Source organism: Lampetra planeri, chromosome 29 (genome assembly GCF_965212315.1).
Source record: "Lampetra planeri chromosome 29, kcLamPlan1.2.h2, whole genome shotgun sequence".
Taxonomy (NCBI): domain Eukaryota; kingdom Metazoa; phylum Chordata; class Hyperoartia; order Petromyzontiformes; family Petromyzontidae; genus Lampetra; species Lampetra planeri.
The window spans coordinates 4266121-4280382 of NC_136135.1; the positions used below are offsets into that span (position 1 = coordinate 4266121).

The following is a 14262-nucleotide window of genomic DNA, read 5'->3' on the forward strand; positions in this document are numbered from 1 at the left end:
CACCACTCTCCCTACCCACCCACCCACCCCACCGTCTCCCACCACCCCCCAAGTTCCCCGGCCTTTCTGGAGCTGATTAGAGTGGATGTCTTGCAGGGTGTATTTTGGGAATATGCATTGCTGTTTACTCGAGCGCAGCGCTCCCCAAAGCGGCTGCATATAAATTAGCCTGACGGATGTTGTGCCCTGGTACAGCGGGTGGGGGGGGGTGTAAGTGAGTTCGGTGAGCTGGGTAGCTTTGGGGATGTGAGTGAGTTTGATGAGCTGTGGGTAGCGTTGGGGATGCGAGTGAGTTTGAGTTGGGTTGCATTAGATGTGAGTGAGTTTGGTGAGCTGGGTAGCTTTGGGGATGTGAGTGAGTTTGATGAGCTGTGGGTAGCGTTGGGGATGCGAGTGAGTTTGAGTTGGGTTGCATTAGATGTGAGTGAGTTTGGTGAGCTGGGTAGCTTTGGGGATGTGAGTGAGTTTGATGAGCTGTGGGTAGCGTTGGGGATGCGAGTGAGTTTGAGTTGGGTTGCATTAGATGTGAGTGAGTTTGGTGAGCTGGGTAGCTTTGGGGATGTGAGTGAGTTTGATGAGCTGTGGGTAGCGTTGGGGATGCGAGTGAGTTTGAGTTGGGTTGCATTAGATGTGAGTGAGTTTGGTGAGCTGGGTAGCTTTGGGGATGTGAGTGAGTTTGATGAGCTGTGGGTAGCGTTGGAGATGCGAGTTTGAGTTGGGTAGCATTAGATGTGAGTGAGTTTGGTGAGCTGGGTAGCTTTGGGGATGTTAGTGAATTTGATGAGCTGTGCGTAGCGTTGGGGATGCGAGTGAGTTTGAGTTGGGTTACATTAGATGTGAGTGAGTTTGGTGAGCTGGGTAGCTTTGGAGATGTGAGTGAATTTGATGAGCTGAACCAATGCTGAAATTATACGCTCCCGGAAGGCTGTGATATGTGTAATAGGCACGCTGTCTTGATGATTTTGCTGGCGTTGTGGACGTGAGCGAGATGGTGATCTGGGTGTAGGTCGACGGGGAGTGGGTGGCTGGGTAGGGTTGGTTGGGGTGACCGGTGCGGCGACGGCGGGGGGGTGGGGGGAGTTGCAACCTGCGAGTTGAGATTGCGACGCGAAGACTTCACGTTTTTTTTGTCGCCGAGAACGGAGAGCGGCGCATCTGCGTCGTCAGATGCTCGTTCCTTCCGCCGCGTCGGGGAGTTTCCTGCGAGCGCCTCTCGGTTGCGGTTGGTGAGCCGCCAGCTAGAGGCACGTTCAGTTTTGGTTGCAAGCGACTTGTGCTGGCTGGTGGCTGCCAATTAGCTGCAAACAAATGAATCGCTTTGCTGCCATGGGGGACCCCCTCAGTGGCGTTTAGTGGTGGCTTCGATGACGTGCGATGTGGTCATTCATTGTAGTGATCACCTGGAGTCCTTCGTCAATGCACTGCTGGTCGAAGGCCTTCTCCGATGCCGTATGACCGTGCTTGAATATGCGGGATATGGTGCAGGTTGGTGGTGGAGGGTGAGGGTGGGGGGATGAAGGGGGCGTTGTCCAGGACAGCTTTGTAAATTACTTGCCATTGATGCCAGCCGTGCCCAGGAATTGAACTCAGATTGTTGACTCATTGTTCCCCGGTTCTATGGTGTGTACCAATTTCTCATCCAAGTTTCCCCATGTTCGTATCTCATCATCGCCAATGGGGTCCATGAACCAACAAAATGAGGAAATAATTTTTTTCCATGTGTATATATATTTGGGATTAGTTTTAGATTTTAAAACGTCAACAGTTCAAAATATTGAGGACAATATTGGAGTTATGGGAACCTCATTTGCCAGTAAAAATATGATAATTGGTTTTTTACCCTTCTATCTGGCAACAAAACTGACACCTTTTTACAAGGAGTCATGTTTGCATAGACCGCAATACCTGCAGTCATAATACAAACAAAAGAACATAACTCTGAGGACAGTGCACATTATCAGAGTTATGTTCTTTTGTTTGTATTACGACTGCAGGTATTGCGGTCTATGCAAACATGACTCCTTGTAAAAAGGTGTCAGTTTTGTTGCCAGATAGAAGGGTAAAAAACCAATTATAATATTGGAGTTGTTTTAAAAAACACTTTTGTATCGTTGTTTTATCATTTGGCGTGCATTACTATTCACAAAAAGTGACATCCGATGTATCAGAATCAGAATCTTTATTTAACCCTGGAGGAATTCGATGAGCTATAAAGCTCTTTTTCACAGATGTCCAGTCGGGGCAGGTCAGAACGTTACAACAACAAGCAATACAAAGAGATGACAGAAGGGCAAAGTATAGGAAAGGTAAACAAATCACTTAAAAAATATATACAAATAAAACGGAACTATTTTTTATCTTGCTGTGTGCGTAGGCAACCGTGACTAATCAGAGATGCTCGGGGTAGGACAATAAACTAACCAAACTGATGCCAAGTAAACTGATGCCACGTGGACACCGCTTTTGACAGGAAGAGGGAGGAAGGGGATATCAGATGCGCGGTGGTGCCCCCACATCCACGTCAATCCTGAACACGCAGAAAATTCAATCGTCTGGAATTTTAAATCCGTGCCGGGTTTCGGTAATTTTAAGATTAATCTAAAAAATTTGGGAACGCGTCACTAAGCGCGTGGAAGGGAATGCCACTGTTAAATTGGCACCAAAGTGGCGTTCGCTCGTTGATCAAGGTCAGGATTTGAACTGGTGTTCTAAAAACCGGGAGGCCATTGGTATAATAACAGTTGAGCCTCTAAGGCATGCAATGATGCATCAATCAATCAATTTAAATGGAGTCTCATGCTTCCGACTCTTATGTGGTGAATTGTGCGATGCCATCGTTGTCGTGTGTGGGATTCAGTTATTTAAAATGCAAGTAAATTATTTGATAAATGGGTGCCGCAGTGACAAGATATTATCTCCCTCGTCCGGTATGCAAGAGGTCGTGGGTTCGATCCCAACCCTCAAGCCTGTATATTTGGAGTTGGCATGTTCTCCCCGTGGTTGCGTGGATTTTTATCTGGGTCATCAGGTTTTTCCCTCCACATTTAGAATCAACATGCTTTTAGAGTACTCGTCTGCTAATCAATTTGCACTTGATAAGCCACTTTGTTGAGCTATCATTTGTGGCCAGGTCACGTCTGAAAAATTGCTAACAACTCGGTGGGCCTTACCTGGTAAAATGAATAGTTTAATCGTAAAATAGCATAGCTTTAGTTTTTATTACATATTTAAAATTGGTTATTTAAGACGATAGAACACAAAATACGAGCAAAAACGCAAACGACACAAAACAAAAATCTTCAATCAAACCGCGATCTCAATTCGTGACGCTTGATCGAATCGGCGAGGAGGGGGTGGATCATCAACAAAGCCTCCCGGGCACTGTAATTTCCTGGACATTTATTTCGTGGTTAAATGCATCAGAAACATGGACAAAGATCGTGGAATAAAAGCTGAAAAGAGTGCAGAGAAACTTGGGAGAGGTGCATTCTTGGAATTCCAGTGAGACCTTAAGAGGCACACGTGGATGAGAGTTTGAACAGTTTGTTGAACAGTTTATTTAGAATTGCCCTGTGAGCTCAGAAGCTCTTGAATCGGGTTTCATCAACCAAAAAAACCTGTGAAATTAAAAACACAACGTTTGCAACAGGTCGCATAAATTATAAATACAATAAATGCAGCAATGAAAAAAGTCAACAAATTTAAAAATATATATTATTATACTGTATGTTACTTAATTATAAATGAAATATTTTACTAAAGTGAACATTAAGATTACAGAAAACATATTGCAAAATAGTGCATCTAGAGTGAGGAATATGATTCTATTAAATATTGCAAAACCATTTGGTAAAATAAAGAACATATAAAGATGCAAGTTAAAGACATCGCATTGACTGTTAGATAAAGTAGGTTTGAGCAGGACACGTCTTTAGAAACTAAAATAAAACAAAAAGATTCACCAGGTATGAGGCCCACCGAGCTAGACAGCTCTTCTTCAGAAGCGCTGGCAATCACAAATTATAGCTTAACGAAGTGGCTTATCCATCACGTGAAAATTTACAGCAGCCAAATACTCTTAACGCATGTTCATTCTGAATGTGGAGAGAAAACCCAGAGGACCCGGAGAAAAATCCACGCGACCACGGGAAGAGAGACACGCAAACTCTGAAATGTACAGGTGTCGGGGTCCGGATTGAACCCACGACCTCCTGCAGAAGGAATGACGACCGGTGGTTGAGTCTTCACATTGGAGTGATATCCGAAGGAGGGAACGCATCTGAGAGGAGGACATCGACCATGTGCAGGAGCTTCGTCGGTTTGTTTCACCCCAAGACCTTGAGAAGGTGACGGCTTGAGGAGCCCATTATAATCCAGCAGTGGATAGATCACGGCTGATGATGGCATAGAATAAAGGTCAGTTCCGCACGCAGTGCACCGGTGCAGGGGAAAACTGGAGCACCCGGAGAAAATCCGCGCAAATGTGGGCAGCAATTTCTCTCTCTCTCTCCCACTGCTTCCACCGTTCCAGATTACAGGCCATCATAAAACCGAGGTAGTTGGGCCCTACCCAAGACCATTTTACATGTTCTTGGGTGGGTGCTTGTGTGTGTGTGCGCGCGCGCGCTTGACAAAACGTTTGCACACGGACAGTGCTGACTGAGTGATGCTTGGTGTTGAATGCACACTAATGGCCTAAAGCCAGTGTCGCGATGGCATTTACAGTCTTGCTATTGCTGGCGGTAAGCATGCAGTTATTTGTGGGTGTAATAGACCATGGAGCCATCCGTGCAGATACCAACTGATGCCGCGTTTCCTCGGGCTTGCTGCACTTTGTTTATGTGCGGGTGTGTGCATGTGCGCATGCGCAGAACGTTTAAATGTGGCAGAGGTGGTGAAGATTTGTTTTCGTTTTCCTTTTGACAATTTTTTTTATTCTAATTTCAGAAAAATAAGTGCTGTCATTGAACAAGTCGTTTTATCCTTTGTTTTGAGTCCGTCGTTTGCAGCATTAAACTTGGTGACGAAAAAAAACTTTATCCGTGCGAGTGAATGCCGTGGCATTTGTCGAAAGTTTGTGGTAAATTTGCCCATGACGTTGGCGCTAAAAAGCCACGACTGTTCGCCGCGAAGAGTGGGCCATTGTGCTCCGTGGTAGAGGCCACATTTATCCTACATTTACACCGCGCGCCCCACAAGAGGGGTGTGTACATGGACACGCGTGGGCCCTTGTGTCAGTCCGCTGCTGGATTAGAATGTCCCGCACGTCGCCCCTGACTCGTGGAGTTATACGATCATACTTTACGACACCGTCTGTCCCATGTTTGTTCTTAGGCGGGGGAGAAGAGAAATGCAGTTCCGACTGGCTTTTATTTATTTTGCACTGCCCTCTGCTGTATAATCAAATTTATTTCCACAGCCTACACAACCTGTTGTTGTTGTTAATCGTGGTGTTGTTTCGTCTAAGCACCTCCGATTAGTGCGGTTGGCTACGTACTGTGTAAAGCAAGTTCAACATAAACACATACAAACACTGTCCAAGCTTAAACCTGCTTAGCTTCTGAGATTGGGCACATTCCGGGTGATAAGGTCACAGGCGATTATTAGTGAATTATTGTTTTGAGTTAATCATATACTGTGCACAGTGGAAAGTGTTGGTTTTTTTACATGCAGGATATTAACAGTTCAAGCTTATCAGATACCGCAACATAAGAATTCCCGTCCGAGCAAAAATCAATTCAACATTTGCAACTTGGCATTTCTTATAAAACGCACGCATTACCAATCACACCGTAGGGATATCATGGTGTATTTAACCTCATGTGTTAGCAGGAATGTATATGTCCGTGCGGTAAAGTGGGCAAATTGTTCCATGCGTGGTGCAAAATGATTCCTCAATCTCAGCATTAATCTGTCACCAAATAATAATAATTTACAGCCCTTTGTCAATCGGCTTCTGGATGGAATTCAAAGATTATTTTGTTTCGCAAGGTGAACTCGAGGAGAGACCAGGGATAGTCTCATTTGCCAGAGTGAAGGGCGGGAGAGGTTGTTTGATCGTACTTCACCGTTCTGGTTAAACGCGGGTTTATGGGGTTGATGGTGTGGGTGGTGCAGGCTAGGATCGGTTCAGATGTCGCTTGCCACCTATGTGAGCCCTGGCCGATTATGTTGAGCTCGGTTCGTCGGGTTCCTCGTCAGAATGATACTGGAGACATCCGATGAGCTTATGAAGCACTTTTTCACAGATGTCCAACAGGTGACCGTGGGGTCATAAGGTTACAACAACAAACAATACAAAAAAACGATTAGAGTACAAAATAAATATATATAAAGTATACAAGTTAAAATTGCGTAAGGACATCATTTCCACAAGCTTTGGCAAGACAGCAAAGCAACAGCAACAACAGTCCCAGACCACACCAACACACAGTCCCTCAATAAAATAGCAAATTCGTAGTGCTGTGTGCTAACCGCTGCGCCACCGTTCCACCCATATTGAAAAATTAATGATCCATATTTAAATAATGCAAGCTGTGACCTTATACTGTAGTCTTGGTACTTTCTACATTTCAAAATTTTCATTTCCACGCAATATTACTCCTGTTTTTCAGAATAAATATAAATGGATATTATCTATAATTATTCATATGTTTGCTGGATTAAATAGAATTCAACTATTATTTAGCACTTTAATGGGTTTTTTGTGTTTGCGTGCGCGCGTGGTTTTTTGCGTGGGCGTGGTGCTGGCCACCCACTCCGTAGTGCGCCGTACCGGCCTTCATAAGCTGCTCACTCACAGCACTTGCCCCAACAGTCTGTCAAGGCCATACGAGAGGGGGGGGATCTTTGTTTTTTTTATTGCGTGTGTGGTGGGTGGGAGGGGTGGCGCAGTGGTTAGCGCACCCCCCCCCCCCCCTTCGATTGATTCCCACTCGCAGCTAAAACAAGCGGTGATTAAATTATCCAAAACAGCCTTGAACCCCCCTTTCCGAGGTCAACTTAGCCTTGGACGACGACTCGGTGCGGCATGTAAACATCGCCACTTGGGCAACAAAGGAGGCCGGGCGTGGTGCTAGCCAACTCCACTCGATCGTGCACCACGCCGGCCTATTTGATAGGCGCTCGCTAACAGCACTTGCCCCAAAAGTTCGTAAAGGCGATTTGTCCGTGTCTTTGTTTACTTCTCGTTTGTGATTAAAGTTGTGGTGGTCTTGTTGGGCCACCCCGCTCACGCGGCCGCTGTGCGCTCGCCCGCCTGCTTTCTTACCTGGAAGCTCCCTTCCTGTTTTGAACGTCGGAGGAGGAGAGAGGGGGGGGTCCACAGCACAGAAATACGAAAATACTTTGATGCTTATTATCTCTACGATAGTCTATTTTTTTTGTTTTAAACGTAATCCGATTTTTAATTCGGGAAGTGGTATTGGTGTTCGGTCATGGGATAACGCATTCATTTGGAACTTGGGAAGAGCAATAATACTAATAATGTAACAAAAAATTTAATTAAAGCTTAGCGGAGTCTCTTTGGGTATTTTCCAGGAAAGTCCTGCATTGTGATGTTTGGCCCGTTTTATTCATGAGTGCTTGCAAGGATTCACGTGGGAGGAAAACCAGACTTTCTGGAGAAACCCCATGCATATGAGAGGATAACAACAAGAGCTTTGGACAGGTGGATTCAGTCCACTTTGCTGTACTGCCATCTCCTGACCATCTCTCAGCCCGTCGGGTTTGGGAGTTTGAAAATGGTGCAATCCACAAACCCTCACCTCAAAAGCCCTGAATGGATCGGTCTTTTTTTTCTCAATAAATGAACATTGAAACTCATGCCAGACAGACCAGGGCACAGCCTATGCATGTCTCTTCAAGATAAGTGATGCGGTATTTGGGTTTCGGTTTGCTTATCCCTTTAAATGCTAATCGCAGAGATGTCATCTTTACTGTCAAGAGACGGATGCTTGGGGCATAGCTAATGGCCGTGTGACTGCATCAGTTAGAAAGTTGGATTTTAAGAACGCGTTAAAGGAAAATTAACATTTGGCCTTGACACATTTGCGCAATTCAGAGGATGTTAGGGATTCTAGATTTTAAGCTTTCGTGACTGCAAGGATTCATATTCTTAGGTTTTTTTCGGTAAAGTCACGTAGGTAAAACATTACAATTACTAAAAGTAAAATAAAATAAAATTCACGACGTTTCGGTGGCAACACGAGCTTCCGTCTTCAGGTGGAACCGTCACAGCCACGACAGCTGTATCAATCTCTCATTTACTTGATACAGCTGTCGTGGCTGTGACGGTTCCACCTGAAGACGGAAGCTTGTGTTGCCTCCGAAACGTCGTGAATTTTATTTTACTTTTATTAATTGTAATGTTTTACCTACGTGATGTTAGGGATGTCGTGCGAAGATAGGCTGAGCAACTTGTGACTTGGTAAGAGACCGTTGTTAGAGTGCCACGAGGAAGAGGAGGTTACGATGAGCGAGATACACGCGTAGCGATGGTTGGGGAATAGAGCATGAAGCAAGCTTTCGAAGCTCGTGATTGACGGCGGTCAAGACGGTGTTGTCGATGTGATTCGGAAGGGAGGGGGGGTGGGAAGGTTTTGATGGATGCGACACGTGTGCAGGATGTTGTCCTTCACCTGCACCTCCGATTAGTACGGTTGGCTACGTACGGTTGAGGAAGAAGTTCAGAATGCATACGGAGGACAGGTTAGCATTGGTGTGGCACCACGTGGGAGACCTTGGCTATGAAGATGAGACCTCGAAAACATGTGTGCTTGTGTCTTGCTATCTGCGTTTGTGTAGATACATACAAAGACCCTCCCATATAGCCTTAACAGACTGTTGGGGCAAGTGCTGTTAGCGAGTACCTATGAAGGCCGGCTCGGCATACAGTGGCGACGCCTCCACATCACACTCGTTTGAGGCTGAGTCTACCTAGGGGAGGCCCAGAGGACCGGTTCAAATTTTGGCCGCCGGTGTTGGCCGTGAGCAGGAATCGAACTCGGGTCGCCGGGATCGTAGCGCAGCGCCCCCCCCCCCCCCACCAAGAACAAAGATCCCCCGTACAGCATTAACAGACTGCTGGGCAGAGCTCGCAACCAGGTACCCGATACCCGTACCCTACCCGATACCCGGCTACCCGTACCCGGCCGGGTACGGGTACCCGTTTGCGACCCTGGTGCGGCCGGGTACGGGTAGACCGTGAGTCACTGGTGAGTAACCGTTTGTCACTCATTTCCCAACGTCTTGTCTCTTCTCACAATTCAAGTTCCTAGAATCAACCCACCCGCGCCTGCAACATGGCTTCATCCCAGAGGTCGCAATCAGGTACCCGATACCCGTACCCTACCCGTACCCGGCCGGGTACGGGTAGGGTACGGGTACGGCCGGGTACGGGTACCCGTTTGCGACCCTGGTGCGGCCGGGTACGGGTAAGGAATCAAAACACGTTTGCGACCTCTGCTGCTGCGGCACATGCGTACACAGCCACCCGCATTCAGCTCACTGCAGCGGCCTTAATAGGTGCTCGCTTAAGTGCACTTTCATCAACAGGCTACGTGGTAGGCCAGGGGATGGGGAGGAGGGGAGGAGGGGAGGGAGATCGCTCTCTTTGTTGCACTATCACCATGCAAAAAAGTGTCATCGCCCTTCAAACCGTGGATGAGCAGTTATTCCAATCCGCGAGGAACCAGGCGTGATACATTTACGGGAACGGACGCTACATAAATTATGCGGCACGCGGCTGCCCAACTTGCAATCCTTTCGCCTTATGCCCCGCGCACGCTTTGCGGCGGCAATAACATAACACAGAGCGCATATGCCGTTCGCTAAGTGCAGTAGTCTCTCTTGGAGCCCTCCTCCTCTTGACAGCGGACTTCCTACTGCGGTTATGTGATTTCTCTGGCATGCGCTGGCTGCCGTTGCCTGCTTCTCCCTACCCTGTTTGACCCAGAAAGCGCTCGGCTCGCTCTCTCTCGCTCTCTCTGCTCTCTCGTGCGTGCTCTTCTCTTATCCCTCTCCCTCCCATGTGTGTGTGTGCGCTGTCTCTCCATCCCGTGTGTGTGTGTGCACGCTCTCCCTCCCATGTGTGTGTGTGCGCTCCCTCCCATGTGTGTGTGTGCACTCTCTCCCTCCCATGTGTGTGTGTGTGCGCTCCCTCCCATGTGTGTGTGTGCACTCTCTCCATCCCGTGTGTGTGTGTGCACTCTCTCCCTCCCGTGTGTGTGTGTGCACTCTCTCCATCCCATGTGTGTGTGTGCACTCTCTCCATCCCATGTGTGTGTGTGCACTCTCTCCCTCCCATGTGTGTGTGTGCGCTGTCTCTCCATCCCGTGTGTGTGTGTGCACTCTCTCCCTCCCATGTGTGTGTGTGCGCTGTCTCTCCATCCCATGTGTGTGTGTGTGCACTCTCTCCATCCCATGTGTGTGTGTGCACTCTCTCCCTCCCATGTGTGTGTGTGCGCTGTCTCTCCATCCCGTGTGTGTGTGTGCACTTTCTCCCTCACGTGTGTGTGTGTTGTCTCTCCCTCGTGTGTGTGTGCACTCTCTCCCTCCCATGTGTGTGCGTTGTCTCTCCATCCCGTGTGTGTGTGTGTGTTGTCTCTCTCCCTCCCGTGTGTGTGTGTTGTCTCTCTCCCTCCCGTGTGTGTGTGCGCTGTCTCTCTCCCATGTGTGTGCTGTCTCTCCCTCCCGTGTGTGTGCGAACGGGCGCCAGCCCCATTCATGGGGCGTCTTTCGCTCTCCCTCCTTTGGCAGCAGCGAACGTGCCCAGGGCCCTCTCTCTGTCGAGCGCCCGTGCGCACATTGTGGGTGACGAATAGCTGAACCAGTCCTGGGCCTCCCCCAGGTCGACTCGGCCTCAAATGAGTGACCGGCGCGGAGTGGCAAATATCGCCACGCCTCGCGTGGTGCTGGCCACCCACCGCTCGTGTGTGCCGTGGCCGGCCTTCATAGGTGCTCGCTAACAGCGCTTGCCCCAAAAGTCTATTGAGGCTAAACATGGGGGGGGGGGGGGTAATCTGTGTCTTTGCCTGCAGGCCTGCGTTTTCCAGCGAACGCACCACGATAACAATTTAAGCAGATGTGCCTCGATAGCCGGGGTTAACTGCTTTCGGAAAGCGGGGAGGCTGGGAAGTGGAAGGAAGGTCGCTGAGGGCACGATGGTGGCCGGGGGGATGGAGAAGGAGAGAAGGGAGGAGAGCGGGGAGACCGAGGAGGGTCAGGAGCGATGGTGGCGGTGGCGTGGGGTGGGGAGTTGTGCCAGAATAATATAATTGGTGCAGCTTGAGGTCACTCACGGTTTTTTTCCGCGTGCGGTGCCGGTCACGCTTGCGCTCACACGCACACAGAATTGTACATCTCCTCCGCAGTCGACTTCCGATCTGCAAAATCACTATGAGGCGGTGCTGGAAGATGGGGGCGGGGGAGGGGGATGTTGTAAATCATTGCCAGAAACGGGGTTGTGTTTTTTTTGCACGTTTAAAAGTCGGATAACAATTTGGCAAACAGACTTTCTTTTGTGAGAGCAAAAAACAAGTGTTTTTCTTTTTAGCCTTTTGCTTGAGCGCGCATCGTTTATTTGTGTGGTCGCTATTTTTCTTCCTCTTCTCGCTTGCCAACTTAAGGTTTGGAAGCGTTCGTCGCGTTCCTGCTTTGGCTCTGCCCATCTGTAACGGTGGGGGTGGGGGGGGGAACGCCATCTCTCGTGGAAGATGATCAAAGATGCACAAACGTTCGGAGAGCAAAAGACCGCCGTTGTTATTCTGCGACTTATCCTTCAGAAAGCCGGCCACATTTATCAAAGGGTTCTTGCCTATAACACTGGTCAATACACTTATTCTGGCATAAGGTATTACAACGGGTTTAAGGTAATTTTGGGGTGCGGATTCCAAATCTGGCATCAGTTTTTGTCTATCACATCAGGTTTTTGAGATATCAAATATTGCATTTTCAATAAAAACTGCAGAAGAAAAATATTAAATAAATGTGGATATCTACATAAAATGATATTATAAACACACTATCCTAAAAATACAGCACCATATTTTACACTAAAGCAGTCACTGACTAGCAACAACTTGCAATCATAAGTGACGGAGTTAATTTTGGGTAAAATCAATAAAAATGGAGTATGCCGATAGCATAAAAATGAGATGTGATAGAGCAAATCTGAGATCAGATTTGGAATCAGCACCCTGAAATTAGTCTAAAACAGCTGCAAAAGTCCAGGTCATAAAAAAAAAATCTGTTTTTGTTGACCAGTGTTATCTGCAGAAATACACCAGAGAGAAAAACAAGGTCATGTTTGCAACTATGCAGACTTTCTCTGCCCTAGCAGCTGCCTGTCGACTTGAACACCGCTAAGGACCGTGCACATACTCCTCGTGAAGACAAGGCGCGCTTGGAAAGCGTCACAGAATCCAAGCGGATATTTTCCTCCCGCTTGTTTACATATACACCTGCACGTCCCTTGTGTGACATGTTTAAAAAGTGCCGTGCCGGCCTTCATAAACTGCTCGCTAACGCCACTTGCCCCAACAGTCTGTTAAGGCTATTCAAGGGATCTTTGATTTGTGTTTTGGGTATTTGTAAGTGGGGAGCGGTGGCACGATGGTTAGCACACTGCTCTACGAACCTGGCAACCTGGTTTTCGATTCCCACTCACGACCAATAAGAGTGGCGAATATTTGAACAGGTCCTGGGGCCTCTCCCCTAGGTCGACTCAGCCTCAAAACGAGGTCCTGATGTGGTGTGTAAACATCGCCACTGTGTGCCGTGCCGGCCTTCATAGGTGCTCACTTACAGCACTTACCCCAACAGTCTGTTCAGGCTATATGGGGGGGTGGGGGGGGGATCTTTGTATGTGTACACATACACAGATAGCCAGACACAAGCACACATATTTTGCAAGGTCTGATCTTCGTAGCTTCCCGTCACATGGCACAAGGCCAAATGTTTACACACCGCACCAGGCACCCCTTAAATGCGTACCTGCTTGCGCTGCGTGTTACACATCAGCGCGGGGGAGACGTGGTGTTGAGCAACTGCACCTCTTCGCTCGCCGTGCAGGCCTGCGAGCCTTCGTTAGATGCTCGCACTTTTGCCAACCGTCCGTTGAAGGCTATGGGGGGGGGCGGAGTGGAATGTTTGTCTTTGTGGGCACGCCGGATTTTAAGGCTGCATTGTGTGGGTGGCATCGCTTAAGCAGTTGACTTACAGGTATGCATGCGCGTGCATCTTGCATTTCAGGCTCAAGGCTCTTGCTTCAACAGGCGACCATGGTGTTCAAGAGGCGTGCGACTGGTCAGTACGCCTCGCACAACATGCGCGTACGGTTGTGCCCGTTGATCCACTGCCGGGTGAGTGTCTCCCCAATGCCCATTGCTGGTGGCCGAGTTCGATTCCCGCTCACGGCCAAAACCAGCGACGATTATCTGAACCAGTCCTGGGCCTTCCCTAGGTCGACTCGGCCTCAAATGAGTTCCTCGTGATCATTTGTTTGTTGTCCTTCCCACACACCTCCAATTAGCGCGGTTGGTTACGGTACGAAAGAAGGTCAACGTACGTACATACATGAGAGTCATTTGATAACACCTCTTCATGCTGGTACACTTTGGTTGGTGAATGCCGGGAGCACAGACTCGGGAACATATAAGTACAGTACAGCAATGGATACTGCTGCTGGTATCCAGCAGCCTCCCGTGACATCCCCCGGCATTTCACGCCCAGCCAAATGACGTCACCAATGCCCTGCCCATCACCTCCCGTCCAGCGACACACGTGGTAGCCGATGTGCAGCTCAATACAGGTAGGAACAACAGTTCCACACTGCCCACCAGGGATTATTTGTCTGTCTGTCTGTCGTGCCTAGCCACGCCCTCGATTTGTATTTCATAGAGCGCTTCGGGCGGGCTCAGCACCACGTGACGCGCCGCCCCAACGCAGCTTGCGCCACGTGACACGGATCGCACGAATACGCTGTCCAACCAAGTTCCTACTTGCCCACTCCGAAGGAACGTGTTTCCCTTACTGTTATTGTGTTATCCCGCTTATTCGAGTAACGGAACCCATAGGCAAGTTGAGTAATCGATTTCATACACAGCGGATAGCGCATCTCTTAATGCATCGAAACATGTCTAGAGACACTTTATTGCACGTGTTTCTGTATTGAATAGCCATTCGAGTCGAATTGTTTGATTCGTAAATTCAGAAATTCTCAGCCTTTTTGTCAAACAACTGCCAAACGAAAGTGTTCCCCGT

General features: G+C 48.4%; 1 protein-coding gene across 3 annotated transcripts in view; it reads left to right on the plus strand.

The window, feature by feature from the left end:
* UBASH3B (ubiquitin associated and SH3 domain containing B) overlaps positions 1-14262 on the plus strand; it is a 108662-nt gene that overhangs the window by 21186 nt on the left and 73214 nt on the right. For 2 of the 3 annotated variants that reach the window (XM_078608136.1, XM_078608137.1), the window contains exon 2: positions 13252-13305. The exons of the other annotated variant lie outside the window; for it this stretch is intronic. In XM_078608136.1, the coding sequence (XP_078464262.1) occupies positions 13252-13305 (54 nt within the window). The remainder of the gene's footprint in view (positions 1-13251; positions 13306-14262) is intronic. 3 annotated transcript variants of the gene reach the window in all.